This window comes from Delphinapterus leucas, chromosome 8 (genome assembly GCF_059928025.1).
Source record: "Delphinapterus leucas isolate spDelLeu-1000000601 "Yukka" chromosome 8, BTC_Dleu_Yukka2, whole genome shotgun sequence".
Taxonomy (NCBI): Eukaryota; Metazoa; Chordata; class Mammalia; order Artiodactyla; family Monodontidae; genus Delphinapterus; species Delphinapterus leucas.
Genome location: NC_143136.1, coordinates 8,730,140 through 8,746,873, shown reverse-complemented (window position 1 = coordinate 8,746,873; position 16,734 = coordinate 8,730,140). Strand labels below are relative to the sequence as shown.

The 16,734-nt window shown below is 46.9% G+C and overlaps 1 protein-coding gene across 8 annotated transcripts in view; it reads left to right on the top strand.

Annotated features, from left to right (window-relative positions):
• The window catches only part of ARMC9 (armadillo repeat containing 9), a 145,639-nt gene that overhangs the window by 28,825 nt on the left and 100,080 nt on the right, over positions 1–16,734 (top strand). For all 8 annotated transcript variants that reach the window (XR_016394010.1, XM_030760484.2, XM_022567944.3 and 5 more), the window contains exons 8-10: positions 1,967–2,124; positions 5,219–5,317; positions 15,817–15,851. Coding sequence is in view for 7 of the 8 variants with exons in the window: in XM_030760484.2 (XP_030616344.1) it covers positions 1,967–2,124; positions 5,219–5,317; positions 15,817–15,851 (292 nt within the window). In the remaining variant the exon portion in view is untranslated. The remainder of the gene's footprint in view (positions 1–1,966; positions 2,125–5,218; positions 5,318–15,816; positions 15,852–16,734) is intronic.

Here is a 16,734-nt window from a genome sequence, read left to right as displayed (position 1 = left end):
TCGTCTGCCACTTGGTACACGTTGAGAAAAATGTCACAGATACTCTTTAATATTTATTCCCATAAAATGGGACTATGAATAATCTAAAATTTTCATCCTTGGAAGTTCTTGTTTATGTAATTTTGAGTTTCGGATGTATGAAAAAGCTTAAATGATACTTAGTGTAGGAGGAAGGCAGTGACTCCTTCCCAATATTATATTAGGAGAAGATTGATAAATGATTTCTAGGAATGTTCTCCAGAGGTTCAAGTACTGGATGTAAATTTGTGTCAGATGACTTTTTAAAGTTATCTTTCAATACTGAGATTTGATGGGCGTTAAATAATAATAATAATTCATTATGTGATATTTTGGGTTTTAGTAGTTAAAATATTTTACTTCTGCACATCAACAATTGTGACACATAAAAGTTTTTGAAATACAGTTTGAATGTGGGTGATCCTCATAGCTGTTTAGGACACAAATTAGGAGGAAAACATAATTTAGGACAGTGTTTCTCAAACTTGTGGTCTGTGTCAGAGCCGGGAGTTTGTTGACAGCATAGGTACTTAGCCCCTACCCAATATCCACAAAGTCAGAGTCTCTGAAGGTAAAGCTTGATCACCTTTATTTTTGGATGATTCTGATATATTTCAAAATGTGCATTACCACTGCTTTAGGACGTAACCTTTCAGCCCCTTTTTCAAGTTATCTACTTGCATAGATGTATATTTAGAAAATCTTTGACCCCTTTCCGTGAAAGGCAATAATAATAATAGCTGCTGTGTATGGGCGGCTGCTGTGGGCCGGCCGTGTGCTTGGCACTGTGCGTATATGTGTTCTTTAGTCCCCACAATAACCCTTCAAGATCATTATCATTTTCCCCATTTTATAGGTTAAGAAATGAGAAGCAGAGACATTAAGTGTCTTGCCCCAGGTTACCCAGCAAGAAATTGGTAGGGTAGAGATTTGAACCCAGGTCTTTAACTGAATTATAGTTGATTTACAATATTATATTAAGTTTCAGGTATACAACATAAGTGATTCAATATTTTTAGAGATTATACTCCATTAAAGTTATTATAAAATAATGGCTATATTTGGTCTTTATAATTGTAAAGGCTCTCTCTGTATACATGAAATGTGTTCTGAAATGAAGGCTTTAAGTATTATACAGTGCCTGGATCGGGACAATATTGAGTTAACGTGGGTTGGGGGCAGCAGCACGTCCTTCCATCCAAAACGTAGCCTTCCAGGAAAGGGAAAAAGTAGGATAGGGCCAAGGAGTACTGACACCGAAGAAGATTTGTATAGTCCAACTGTGCCCAGGGTGGCGTGGCCGTCAAGCGCTGCCATGGGGTACGGGGCCAGGGTGGGGGGGATTCCAAGGAGACAACCCTAGAACCTTCCAAGGCTGCCGCTCTAAGACTTATGCTTCGTTGAACTGGCAGAATGAACACCTGGAATCTTACCTAATCCTGGATTTGAGTTTTCTCAGCACCTGTCAAGCAGCCCTAACCTTTACGTAAAATGAAGAACTCTCTTGCGGTTATGAGTTATCCCCCAGACAACCTCACGGGGCACAAACAGAGAAAAAAACTCAGTTTTGGTTCAACCATTTTGTGAGCTGATTCTAGAAAGAAACATTGAGTTTGTTTCTTGTACATAGAGAGAGGAACTAAAAGAAGTTGCATGGGGTTCAGCCAAGGGAATAGATTTTGTTAGGAAAGCCAGTGATGACTCAATTGAACTACCGGGGATAAGAAATGAAAAAATCAGTGATTACAAAGCACTTTGTAATTAAAAGTGGCATGAGGCAGAAGAAGTGTTAAACACAAATACGGAGCGTCAAGTTCATTGTTATGGTAAAATATTCTGACAGTAGGCATGGTACTCCCTTGAGAAGAATATAATTATTTTTTATTTTGTAGGAGTCTTTTAAATTGTTGCTTTTTTGTTTTAATATAAATATATATTGTCTTCCTAGAAGTGTTGCAGCAGCTCCACCAGCAGCTGGTAGAAGCTGAGCGTAGGTCAATGACGTACTTGAAACGGTACAATAAGATCCAGGCGGACTACCACAATCTCATCGGAGTCACAGCAGAGCTGGTGGATTCTCTGGAGGCCACAGTCAGTGGCAAGATGGTAAGGAAGGTCCCCCATTGTTCATGTGTCTTTTTTGAGATAAAGATGTGTCATGACACATCTGTTGAAAAAAAAGAAGAAAAAGAAGGCATGTACATAGAAAATTCAGGGACTTCCCTGGCGGTCCGGTGATTAAGACACCGTTCTTCCACTGCAGGGGGCACGGGTTCGATCCCTGGTCAGGGAACTAAGATCCTGCATGCCGCACAGCGAGGCCAAAAAATAGAAAAAAGAAAGAAAATTCAAGCAGTACAGAAATAAATAAAAAGAAAATGTGTGTTTTCCTTTTGCCTTCTCTCCTCTTAAAACTTAACTGCCACGATCCTGGTGTGCTTCCTACAGCCAGGGTCGACGCGACGCCAGGTGTGGCATGCGGGCCACAGATAGGCACATGAGCTCTTACAACTGGAGTGTGCAAGCAGAGGCCTGCAGACCACCAGGCAGGGGTTGGAAGGGCCTCCACTATCAAAACAGGGAGAGATGGGGTTGGGGGGAACACTGGAATCTTAACTAGCTTGTTCTTCATGTAAAAGAAACACGTGCTCTTGGTAAAAGATTGAAACAACTCAGAGGAGTATATAGTTAGGAGCAAAAGGCCTTCCACACACAATTTCTAAGTCTCATTTTCTTACTGACATTCAAGATTAACACTTTCTTGTGTATTATTTCAGAACACTTCTGTGCATGTGCACGTGTGTGAACGTGTGCATACGGTATGCACATACTTACTTGGGATCTTGTGACCCATTACTCTTCTCAAACTTGCTATGTCACTTTCAATATATCTTGGAGATTTTTCCACATGACCACACACCTACTTCATTCTTTTTGATGCTTGTACATTATTATTCCACTGCAAGGGTGAACCATAATTCATCAGATCTCCGATGAGGAACATTTAGATTTTTTTGTTTGCTTTAACAAAAACTGTTATAATGAACATCCTTGTATATACTGTATACCTTTGAATATAGGTAGGATAAGAGCCTAAGAATGGAATTGCTAGGTCAAAGGTTATGGGCATTAAAACTTTGAGAGATGTTTTGCCAAATTATTTCTCCATAGATTTCAACAATGTCTACCCAGTAGCATATCAGAGCATCTATTTCTCCATACACTTGCCAACACTGGACATGATTATACGTTGAAATTTTTGCCAGTTTGCTGAGTAAAACTTGGTATTCTGAATGTTTCCATTTACATTTCTTTTAGTCAACTCTTTATTCATGTCCTTTTCTCACTCACTTGTTTTAAGCAAGAGAGTGACGGAATCAGATTTCCTTGTTAAAGGGATGGGTCTGGTATCAGTTCCGGTATCAGCCAAAAGAGGAAACAGTTTCAGGAGCAAGGGGTTGATCCAAAGTCTCAAAAATCACAGAAAACTGTAGAAGTCCAGAACGGAAAAGTGTCCAGTGTTTCTGACACTTAGAAGGTCATTGGTGGTGGCCTTTGCCATGAGTTCCCTTGGGGTGATTCAGATGGGGGCTCGACTGTGGTGTGTTGAAAGGTAAAGTGAAGGGGAGGCGGCAAACGTTGGCTATTCTTTCAAGGACCTTGGCTGTGAAGGAAGAACACTGAGAGGGTGGTTGATAGATGAGGGCTTAGGGAGGAGAGAGGGGAAGGTATTTTTAAAATATTAACTGTATTTTGGACATGTTTCTAGGTTGTAGGGAAGGAGCAGGTTTACAAGGAAAGGTTAAATGTACGGGATGAAAAAGGAATGATTAAATTTTGATACTGTGGGAATTCAGAGGAAGTGGGCTCAGGATAATGTAGGAGGTGCAGCCTTGAGATGGGGCCCTTCTTTGTCTGAGTCACTTATAGCCGAGTGTCGAGGGATGACCAGAGACATCTGGCACAGAGGGGCAGTCTTTCTGGTGGCCGAAACAGACCAGATGTTTCGAGGGGACAGACAGGAGGACCACAGGGAGACAAAAGGGTCTAGCCCAGTGTTCTGGCTCTTTCCAACTCACCAGCCAGTTGAGTTGTCTTCCTCTTGTGGGGACGAATGAGTGAGGGGTAGGAAGAGAGCCAGTTACATTACCATATGGAAGTTCAGCACATGGAATCATGAGGCTGGGGAAAAGGAGCTTCCCTCTCACAATCAGGCACAGGAAAAAGTCTGGAAGGGGGTAAAATTGTTAAGAGTAGTTACCTCCAGGGATTGGTTTGTGGGGTGGGGCTGGGGAGAGGTTGTGTTACCTTTTAAATGAGCACATGTTACCCCTATAAAAAGAAAAGACATAAGATGAAAACGTTTCAGAAATTACCACCTTAGATGCTGGATGTCCATCCTGAATCATGGTAGCTAATGAGAGAGGTATGAGAGGTGCTGAAGGAAGAGGCCATGATGCAGTGGCATCGATGCAGCAGTAACCCAGCCACCTGTTGTCTAGCACTGGACAGTGTATAAAGTGTCTCCGTCACTCATTCAATAAGCGTTTACTGAGCCATCTGTCATGTGCTAGGCTCTCCCTTGATCTCATTTACCCCCCTCCCCGTGACGCAGAGCCGTGGCCTCATTCATGTCGTCCGACAGGTCAGGAAAGCAGGAGGCAGAACTGTTGGTTTTCTCGAGTCCACTGCTTGAGCCCAGATCTTCAGATTTTCAGTCCGGCTTTCTTTCCATCACATTATGGCCACCCAGTGACTTTGTTGCTTGAATTAACAAAAAATGGTTTAAAATCGGTTTATTTTATGGGAAATCCCTGGCGGTCCAGTGGTTAGGACTCTGCAGTTTCACTGCTGAGGGCACAGGTTCAATCCCTGGTCAGGGAACTGAGATCCCACAAGCCGCCCTGTGCAGCCAAAAGAAAAATGAAAAATCAGTTTGTTCTACATGACGGCAGGAGTACGTTAAGTGGAGTTCTGTAACTTAAAGTATGCTATCCCGTGACCACACCAGTAGTGTGTTAGTTTTTGCGTCAGGCTCAGTGCTTCAACTCCCTAGGGCTGCGATGTTAAAGCAGAAGCTCACCTTTGTGCCCTCGGAGAGGCTGTTGAGAGTCAGCTCCGACACTGGCTAGGGTGCCTCTCACGGCTCCGGGGATGTCTCACCCCTTTCACCCGCCGTCCATCCTCTGTCCTCCGGCAGATCACCCCCGAGTACCTGCAGAGCGTCTGCGTCCGCCTCTTCAGCAACCAGATGCGGCAGAGCCTGGCGCGCAGCGTGGACTTCACGAGGCCCGGCACGGTGAGGCTCTGCGCCCGGGTCTGCCCCCAGGTGTCAAAATCCCGTAACTTTAAAAAATGGGAGAACAGGAGAAATAACACATTCGGAGTCTGCATCTCAGCGGGCTTTGGAGGTCTGTGCGTTCCCAGAAGGAAGGGTGGGTTTGGGCCGCTGGGAGGCGGCCTCCTGAGGGAGGGGGCGGGGGAGGCGCATTTGTCTCTTCCAGACGGAGCTGCTTGTTGGGTCCCAGGGCCGCTAATGGCAGCAAGGCAGTAGGAAACGAAGGAAACCTCGTCCTGTTTGAAAAATCACTGCCGTGTTGGGGTTGTGCGGTGGCAGACGGGCTTTCCTTTTATCTTTTTAAACTTTATACTTAGAATCATTGCAAACGTACAGAAAAGCTGCAAAAACTGCCCGAAGGACACTTGTATACCCTTTGCCCATATTCACCACCTGCTAGCGTTTTGCTCATTTGTTTGTTTACTTTCTCTCCACACACACACAATATGTTTTCTGAACCATCTGAGGATAAATTACACATGTTTATGGCCCTTTGCTCCTAAATACTGGAGTGCAGTGTGCATTTCTTAACAGCAATGTTCTCTCATATAACCATGTGATTGTCAACTTCAGTAAATTTAATATCGAGGCAGTATTTTTACCTGACTAACCTACTGTGCATGTCCCAGTTTTGCCAGCGGAGCCATTAACATCCTCTACAGCAACCCCTTCCCCGTGCCCGGAGTGTGGGCTCAGGTATTACGTTGGTTTGTCGTGTCTCTTTAGCCTCCTTTCAGCTTCAACACTCCCCACTCCACCCCCGTCTTTCTTTCTTTGACTTTCATGACATCGACATTTTAAAAGAAGACAGTCCTTCCCCTTCTTTAAAAATAGAACATTTCTCCTTTTGTGGTCGATGTTTCCTTGTGGTCAGATTCAGGTTTGCGTTACAGGCCAAGACATTACGTAGGTGACGTGTCCTTCCTAGGAGAGCTCATCTGGAGGCATGTGGAGCTGAGTCGGCTTCTTAACCAGGGGCACGAGTATAGCTGTGTCTCCAGAGGAAGTTTTCAGAGTTCGTGAACGCATGTCCCGGGAGCGCACACCAACCTGCCGCCTGGTCCAGAGGCTGTGTGTGTGGAGCCGGGCAATTAGGAAGGAAGCGCCGGGTGATGCTGAGGCAACCCCGAGGGTCAGAGCCCCAGCTTTTAATTAAGTGTTTGCACATTAATACTAGGGTCTTCATAAACAAGGCCTTTTTCAGCATTAAAATAACCTACCTGATTCTCAAGTAGATTTGAAGCAGCGTATTATGAGAAAACACAAATATGAGAAATGAAAAGATAGAAAATAAAAATAAAGAAATTTTGGTTAGAATTCATAGAAACTGAAAGTAGATTGGTGGTCGCCAGGGAGTGGGGGAGATGAGGGGATGTTGGTCAAAGGGTACAGACATCTGGCTTTAAAATGAATAGGTCTGGGGATGCAATGTGCAGCATGAGGACTACAGCTAACAATACTGTACTGTGTACTTGAAGGTTTCTAAGATCTTAAATGTTCTCACAACAGCAAAAGGTAACTGAGAGGTGACAGCTGTGTTAACTGACCTTATCGTGGTAATCATTTCACAATATGTACATTTATTAGATTATCACATTGTATGCCTGAAACTCACACAATGTTGTATGTCAGTTATATCTCAGTAATGCTGGGGGAAAAAAAGAAATTGTGCTTAAAGGAAGATGAGGGTAGGAAGAATAAAAGTAAGCCCGGGCTCAGGCTAGTATAAAAAAATGCATGTCCTAAGTTACTGTACCCCTGGGAGCGAGGCTCAGATTTGGCTGTGGGCTTCCCAGTAGCCTGTGCAAAGAACAGTTACATGACTTATTTCTAAAGGAAGAGAGGGTGATATTCACTGCATCTAGAACGGCGTTTGTGCTACACATGTAGCCTGTGAAGCACGGCAGTAAAGTGAACGCCTGCGAGCCCATCACACGTGCCCACAATAGACCGTTTCAATGCCACCAGCGTCCCCTATGTGCCCTTTAGACCGTGAACTTTTTCCAAGTAGGTGTATTACTCTTACAATTTAAAAAGAAGTCTAAGCACCTTGTGTTTTGAGGACTGGAAGGTCCGAAAACTGCTGCACAGGGTTTTTCTGGTGCTACGACCCGCGGAGAGTTCCCCTCGTGGATCTTGGTAGAAAGGACATGGTAACGTGGTGAAGAGCCAGCATCCTTGACCATGTCCTCGGGGTGCACGTGGAAGCGCATCGCCAGGCTTTCGCTGCATCGGCTGTGCCACACGTGGACAGGAGCTGCGGAGTGCATGCTTTAGGATGTGGGTGCAGTGATGTCAGCATACAGGAATCTTAGCGAATCGACCATTTTAAAAATGTCAGTAAAGCACACACAGACATCCGAGTTTCGAAAAAGTAACTCCCTCATGGGCCCTCTAGGATGAGGGGTTTTAAGCCACATCCCTGTGGCCTGGCTGAGTTGACCCTCTGTGTCCAGTGTATGCTTAGCTGTAAGTCATCAACCTAAGGTAACATTAAGGATAGAGTGTGTTCATCAAAAATGATGGCTTTCTAGCAGTAATTAGCATAGCAGGATCTGTGTCTAATAAGACCACTTCTTCCCCCCACCTCTTCCATTTATGTATTAATTCAGTAAATACTTAGTGTTCTTCAGGTTCGTTTATAAAACCCCACCCTGTCTTGCATATACAAGAATCCTGTCTGTTGGCGGAGTGCTGCATCCAGCATATTTAAAACTGATGTTGGGACTTCCCTGGCAGTCCAGTGGTTAAGACTCCGTGCTTCCACTGCAGGGGGCACGGGTTCAGTCCCCGGTCAGGGAACTAAGATCCCACGGGCCACGTGAACAAAACTGATGTCATGTTTAAAAGGAGCGGTATAAAAGGGGATGGGGGAACAACATATCTGCTATTTCATCCCGTTAGAAGTTACCTTCATTTGTCAAGAGACTGGTCCTACCATCCTTCCCAGTTATGGTGGCACTAAGGTACAGGGTGTAAGCCTCAGAAACCACGGGAGAGAGGATGTGCTCCGTTTGCCTTAACTCGTAACCGTTTCTTTTTCCCCCACTTGAGTCATTGACTTAGTAACAGGCCATAAAAACTGCAAACAATTTTTTATTGTTCCTAGTATATTTTTCTTATAAGGTGATAAAAAGTGGGTGAGGGGTCATCATGGAAGTGTAAAAGAATATTGTAGTTGACTAGGCATGCCTAACGTCAATGTATGATATCAGATTTATAACGCATGAAGAGGAAATTAGGGTACAATTTAGATCGATGTCCGGTGACTGAGTCAGTCGGATCTAGGATTGGGAAGAAGATTGCTTTTTTATTTGTTTAAGGGAATACAGTCTACCCGAAGTCCAAACAGGATGCCATCAGTTTCAAGATAAATAGGTAGGCACAGACCAGCCTTCCTTCTAGCCTGGTCCTTGATCAGCTTCTCCTCGGGCTTGAGCGTTTCAATTCACTGTACTGACAGGAGCCTGGCTGAGGCCCATCAGAAAATGGCTGGTGCTACGAAGTTTAGTGCCTTTGATACTGGTTTCTAAATCTGGCTGTTAAGAATCTGGCCCTCTGCAACCTCATTCACTGTTGAAAGTTCAGAAGGGCTCAGTAAATAAGACCCTTCTTCCCCCTGAGTTCCGAGCCAATTGAAAAATACAACAATAGAATGAAGGGAAAAGGAGCTGGAAACATTGCCACTGATTCTGACAAGCTTATGTTGGAGAATGTGGATTTTTTTTTTTTTGGTAGGCAGGTGGGTAACCTACTTTTGAGCCCTGGAATTAAAGAAATGCTCCCCCCCCCACCCCTGTCATGGACAGCTGTGGCCCAGCCCCTGCTCTCCACCCGCTCCACCCATACCACTGGGGCTGTGCTCTCTGTGCAGCCTCACTGCCCAGAGGAGCGGGGTGCAGGGCGGTGCAAATCCAGCAAGTCACCCCCTCTGGGTGGTATATGTGAAGACTGTGTATGTGTGGAGGCCGAGGACCCCACTGAAGAGACAAGAAGTGTGTTTCCACCCTACCTCCTTCCCGCCCAGGTAACTGTGTCCGGAAGTCTGATGCATTATCAGAGCTGGGCGTCAAATCCACGTGCTCCCAGGGTTGATAATGATGGATTAAATCTTGAGAAGAGAGCTCTCCTGGGTGGCCTCTTCCAACTTGACTGCTTGTCACCACCACCACAAACCCCAGGTTTGTCATGCCGTGGTCCTTACCAAATCAGGTTCCAAACCCTGGGGCCCATTATTTGCTGGGATTTGAGATGAATCTGATTTTATATTATCAGGAATCTAGTGATAAGTAGTAAAAGGAGAAACTTCTTCCTCAGAGCACAAGAGGGAGGTTTTTTGTGTGTTCTAAGGTTATACAAGGGATACAAGAATATGTGTTAGCTGGAAAATACACAACAATTTAGCAGTAAATGGAGCAAAGCAGAAACCCCTTCCCTCCCTCACACTCACCCCATCCTGCCTTCCTCCACAGATAAGTGTTGACTGTGTTTCATATGCATCCTCCAGACGTTTAAAAATTGTATATAATTGAGATTTTATTACACATATCATTCTGCAGCTGTCTCCTTTCACTTAACTACATTTTTGAAAGTCTTTCCTGTCCCTTTAGCATACTTGTATTTCCCTTATCTTTCAGAATTTTAATTTGAGAACAATATGGTACATTTAGCCATTCCTCTGGCAGACATTGTCGGTTTTTTGCTCTTTCTAATGATGCAGCGTCCATCTTTGTGTGCTGCAAATAGCATTTAAAAGTGCTTTGGTATGTCTTTCTCTTCCTAGCCCCCTGTTTGCAGTGGGCAAGCATGAATGCAGAGACACTCTCAAGGTGGAAATCTGAGCACAGCCCCCAGTTGAGTCCCAAGTCCCACCCTGTGGCGCCTCTAGGTTTGTGATTCATCGGATGGGAAAGCTTCCATTTAAACCCATCCTTATTGGAAAAATGGCTCTTTGGGGAATTTACCCTCCCTTTCTTCCACGACTCCAGGTAGGCCGCACTGGAAATGCAAGTTACAGTAGTTCCCGGCGTGATAGCATTAAATCTATTAAAGGCCCAGGACATGTGAATCTTAGGAGGCGTCTACTTCCAAAATCAACCCATCTTTGTTAGCAGTGAAAACCTGCAGGGGCGGGGGGTGGGGCTGGCGGGGGTGGCGGTGACCCTTTGGGGAGGTGGCCTCGTGCAGTTGTTCAGGAAGCCTTGCTGTGGCACTATTCTGCTAAGGAGGGTACTTCCCGAAGCTTCCTGCTGTGTGGACTGTGGCTCTGCAAATGAAGTCCAGCCTCTTCAGCCTTGGCGTTCTCCCTTCGGTGGCTTCCTTAAGTCTTGGCAGGACGCCTGCCCTTTCCCCATGTTGCCACTGCATTTCGAGGCAGCCTTTCTGGGCCCAGTGCTCTGTGTATCGAGGAGGGGGAGTTGCACACCTGGTTCCCCTCTCCCTACCACACCTCATACACCAGTGCCTGTCACGTACCTGAACTGACCCTGCTGATGTGAGGGTTGAATACCTTTGGTCTCACCAGTCGGTAGGACCGTGATCGGCAGAGGGTAACTGTGCCATTAGCTCAGACCTTTTCCCCGACCTCCAAACCCAGACTTACCGGCCTTCTCCCCGTGAATGTCTGACAGGCACGTCACACTTTCCGTGTCCCAACCCAGGCTCATCTTTTCCTCCACACAGGTGATTTCCCTCCTGTGTTTCTGTCTCAGCAAATGGCACTCCAGGGAACCCCGGGAGTCACCCGAGGCTCTTCCCTTTCCTCTGCCCTGTGCTCAGGTGGCCGTGGGGATCTGGGCGGGCTTCCTCCCTCCTGCCCTGCCTCTGTTGCTTTGTGTCTGTTCAGGCTCTCCCTCTTTCTGTCCTGGCTTAAAGCAACATTTCCTGACTGGTCTCAGTCTCAAAACTCTTAGATTTCTGATGGCTCATTCACATGGGAGCTGGAGTCACCTTTCTGGTTGTGTCTTATTTATTTACTTATGCCCTCAGGCTTCAGGAAGGATTTAGGTACATACAGGAATCCCATCTGGTTACTCCCTTGCTTAATACCTGTCATCGCTTCCGGTCTGACGTGCTCAGCATGGAGTCCCCAGCCCTCCATGATCTCATGCGCATCTGTCTCTCCAGGCCTGACTCGGGTCTCAGAAACCCCAAGAAGCCCCAGCGCCCCAGCCCCTGGCACCTCCCCAGGTGTGCGCGTTGCTGTGCACCTTGCCCGGCCCCAGGCTCTCAGATGCCTTCAGGCTGTGGGGTGGTGAGGCAAGGCCAAGGGTTCAGACACTGGGCGCTCCCACGCCACGCGCACACATAGCGCCACTTCCAGATCTCATTTGCACAGTTTTCCATTCCAGCGCTCCCCTTCTGCAGTCACAACCCTGCGTTTTCGAGTTGTGTCCGTACCCCTTCCTGTTACAGAGCTGGCCATAGCAGCCTCCCTTGTCCATGTGGCGGGGATGTCCCTCTGGGTCCCTGGCTCCTGTTGCCTCTCTGTCGCGTGGCCAACACACATTTCCTCAGGTTTCCCACAGTGGTGACTTAACCTCTCCTGGTGACCGTTCCCCATGAGGTCGCCTGACAAGGGTCCTGCCTTTGTCCTGCACCACAGAGGCGGCACCTGGGTTCAGCATTAGTCCCACGTGAGCGGGGCCAGGGAAGAAGGGCTGGCAGTGGACCAGCCTGGTCCGAGGAGGTTTCTGGCTCCAGACGGGGCCTTCCTGTCGCCCTGGGGCTCGCAGCCACTGCTGGTGTCGGTGAGGCTCCTTCTTTCTGACCCTCCCTGGACTGCGCACACCCGCTGCTCCTCTGGAGCAGCAGTTCCCGAAGTGTGTGCATTGAAGCCAGTCCCATGCGATGTCCCCGTCCCCAAGCAAACTGTTGATGTCACAAGTTTGAGACACGCTTGGTACTGAGATTCACGACCCTCAGCCGTACACCAAACTCCCCGGAGAAGTCCCACAGTGACAGGCCCCTGCCAACCCAGTCCACCTCCAGTCGCTCGTGACCCAGGGACACTCTCGCCACGTCACACCTCCTCCCGGTTTCTCTAAGCACGCTTCCTGACGTCATGCGTCATTAGCAAAGCCCCTCATCCTGCTGTTGTCACCAAGAGTGGTCCCAGGCTCGTGTGGCCCCAGTAACGCCCTCGCCCACACCATGACCCCGAGGGCCGGGCTCCGCTTCCTTGCCTGCAGCTGGGAAGGGGTGGGGCCGTAGTTCTGCGTGTTCACTCTCGGCTTAGGTGGCTGTTCAGTTCCCCCACGTCCAAGCGTTGCAGAGAGCCTTGCCCTGAGCCCGGCACGGCACAGGCGCTCAGTGACTAACTGACAGGTGCATACGTTCCTCGTTCCACTGGCCTCTACCTGTGCCCGGAAGGGGCTGCCGCACGTTCACACCGTGCTTGCCCAGTGGAAAGCGCCGCCCCTCTGCGCCCACGTCCGCCGGGGCCGGGGCGCCGGCCTCCTCCTGGTGCCCCAGGCCTTGGGGGCCTTACTCTGAGTGCCAGCGTAGAATCCCGGAACTCACACAGCGCCCACTGGGGCTGCGGTCAGGGCCTCCTTAGCGAGGGGATGCTCCCTGGGCTTGTCGTCCATACTCAAAATCCAGAGTTACCTTGAGAGGGAAATTATTCCAACTGATGATTCTGGGGCCTCTCCCAGCTTTCTCTTCCTGGGCTTTTCTTCCTTAGCCAGACTGTCGCAGCTGTGTCCGCCCCGCCTACGCGCAGAGCAGCGCCCGTAGCTGATGGCAGTGACCTTTAGAAATCCAATCCAAGGTAAAGGTTAGTCAGCAGATCAGAGCAGCCCCCCGAGTGCTCGAGCATTCTTATTAACGCCTCCACCTAAGAAGGAAGTGGTAGCCGTCGCCCGCTGTGAGTTCTCCATTCCGTGGGCAAATTTATACTTGGGTGTCAATGTTCAGGTCAACTTCTACTTCATAACTTACGCCCAGTACCTCTCAGCTCTAGCATCCCCGTCAGCACTGGGAGCTCAGCGTGGACAGGCAGAAAAGAGGGGAAGCTACGCTGACTTCCATGCGCTCTTGTTGGCATCTGCACCCGCTGCTATAGCATTGCCACCATCTTGCAGGTGAGGCACGGAGATTTATTTGATCATTGATTCTGCCCACTGGATTGCAAGCTCTCTGAGAAGAGGGCTTTTGCCTTGCCCACCGATTTCAGCGGTGCCTAGCAGAGGCCTGTTAGATGGTGGGCAGTCAGTACTTACTGAATGAAATACCACACCTTCCTCCCTCGTTAGGAGCAGGCTGGGCCATTCTCCCCTCGGCTCATTGCCAGCTTTAAAAGAAAATTTTTATTTACTTGATTGAATAGTAAAGTCTCAGTACTGTTTAACATACTGGCTCTTCTCATGAAAGGGTCAGTTATTACTGCTTTTCAATTAATTTCTTCACAGGGCAAACAGAATGATATAGAATTTAGCAAAAGAGAAAAAAATCAGTGTTTTAAAAGATAGATAGAACACTTTCTTTTCTTTCTTCCTTTTTTTTTTTTTGCGGTACGCGGGCCTCTCACTGTTGTGGCCTCTCCCGCTGCGGAGCACAGGCTCCGTACGCACAGGCTCAGCGGCCATGGCTCACGGGCCCAGCCTTTCCGCAGCATGTGGGATCTTCCCGGGCCGGGGCACGAACCCGTGTCCCCTGCATCAGCAGGCGGACTCTCAACCACTGCGCCACCAGGGAAGCCCCAGAACATTTTCTTAATTATGAAAAAAGGGGGTTGTATGTAAATGAATTTTATTTGTGGAAATATGAAGTAGCCAATATCACTAACTTTAAAATATTTTTCTCTTGTGTATATATTATGCGAGTGTTTTACTATGGCTGTGTCCTTCATTGACCACATTACTGGCTCCTTGATCCCCTTAATGTGTTAGACAAGTCATTTAGATGACATTTCAAACAATGTTCTGAGCTCCTTGCTGTTTAAGCCAATAACAGGAATAACAAGTAATTAATTTTTGAAAAGTCAAGGGTTTAAAAAAAAAAAAAAGAAAGGAAAGGGAATTCCCTGGCAGTCCAGTGGTTAGGACGCTGAGCTCTGACTGCCGAGGGCGTGGGTTCAGTCCCTCGTCGGGGAACTAAGATCCCACAAGCTGCACAGTGTGGCCAAAAAGGAAAAGGAAAAGTCAAAGGTTAAAAGTTACAAGATCATACATGGTCATGAACCATTTAAAAGCCGGGTTTTCGGTCTTCAAGGTGAGAATATGGGGATCTGTAAATACTGAGAAGGGAAGCAGTTGAGAACGTGGCCGATTTATTACATTTAGTAAATCAGTCAAGTGTTCTGGAGGGCCCACTTTTGGAAGTCAGTCTTCATTCATGCATTTAACAAATAAATGTTGATTGAGTGCCTCTGTGGTCCAGGTACTGTGCCAGGTGCTGGGGACATGCAGGTGCTATATCTCCAGCCCTTGTGAAACTCCATGTCTGCTAAAGGAGAAAGACACAGAAATGGCTGCAAAATGATCACAGTTCAATATGATCAGCGTGGATAATGTTCCGTTCGAGGGTTGTGGTGACATAGAGGGAACTGAGTGCTACTGCCTGCCCCTTCGGGAAGGGCTCCACAGACGGCTGAGACTTCCTCTCTTCGCCTCTACTTACTTTTGTCCCCTAGAGTTCTTTTAGACAATTTCCAAACATTCTATCATTTTACCTATAAATAATTCAATATACATCTCTAACAGATAAGGGCTTCAAAAAACGTAACCACAGTGCCGAATATAATTAACACTAATTCCTTAGTATCATGTAATACCAGTGCAGTCCATTTTCACATTTCCCGTGTTTTCTCAAAATGTCTTTTACGGTTGGTTTGAGTCCATCCAAACAAGTGTCATTCACAGCATTTGGTGGTTTCTCTATTTTAGTACATGCTTAATACCATGTTGCTGTAGTAGCAAAAGCAAAACAATAAATGGGACGTGCCCATAAAGTAGGCAGTGATTTGGCCTATAGGCAGGATTAAAAGGGAGTAGGGTGGGAGGGGGATTGTGAATTTTTTCCATAAACACCTCTAGAGCGACTTGGTGCCAAGTGCATGTGTTATTTGTATACCCAAAGATAAAATCTTAATAAAGAAGAAAACCAGGATAATAAACTGATTTTCATTGCTTTTGTTCTTTATGATGTCTTTGACTAGGCAGCTTTAAGTTCCTCTGGGAGCTTGGTCAGGGCGAACCCACCCGTTTTCTTATAGACTGCTGCTTGGAGTGGAGTAGCAACAAGCCAAAGGTGGGTGGCTTGGGAAATGCATCAGTAGGGTATTACTAAACTTGGACTTGGGCTAATTTTTAAATCATATACGATTATGGTTGGAGAATCCTGGTGGATGAAACACTTTGCAAATCCGTTGGTTCTGTGCCGTTACAGTGATTTGGGATTAATGCATTGCTGTCAATGTCTAACACGATCTCTTTCCTTCTCTCCCCCTCCCCCCTCAGGCTTCAACCATGTTAAGAGCCTCCTTGGCACCTGTGTAAGTAACTACTCTTAGGAGTTGTTATTAAGGAGAATAGCTATGGGTAAAACTGAAATTCAAAACAGTTTTAATAAAAGCTCTTAACCGCCTCGCTTAGACGAATTCCTTTGATTAAGCTGAAGCTACATGTGGGCATTAAAGGAAATACCAGTAATCATAAGTAATACTTACAAAATACTTACAAAAGTATCTTTTAAAGTCAATTCTATTTACGTTGGTGAGGTAGCATCGAATGGAAAAAATTGTTGAATTGTTCCTATAATATTCTATAGAAATCAGTTTAATCTACTGTCATATGGCAGTCAACAGAACGTTGCAATGTCTAAATTTTATGTTCTCTCCTGAGTCACATTGTGACCAGGGCCACAGGATAGCTCTGTGTGTGCTGGGGCATTCCTATCCAAGTCAGTTAGGCTGTCCCCCGTGGGGGTATCTGATGCACGGGGGCTTCACCAGGCATATGTGTTGCACTAGCAGGGAAGTTGAGAACCTTTGGCATGGACACGAGGACTAGGGTGGGTTCTGGTGACCCTCTGAGCCAGCCTTGGGTGGTGGTGGGGATTGGAGGGTGCTATGATATTACCAAGACACCTGCGGTCAATGCAACATTCCTCCTTCCCTCGGTCCTGCCCGAGTCTGACATTAACCCTGCACTCTGTTCACTTCAGATGGTGGCTGTAGAATGCAGTGCTTATGAGCACGGACTGCCGGGGTTAAAACCCCCCTCTGCCACCGGCTCTGTGACCTTGGACCATTTTTATAACCTGTCTGTACCTCAGTTTCCTCATGGACTGTAGGAGAGTGGCTGGACCACAGAAACGGGGATAGCCGAGCAACTTAGTAATATTGCCATTATTGGCAAGTAAATATGGCCTAAATA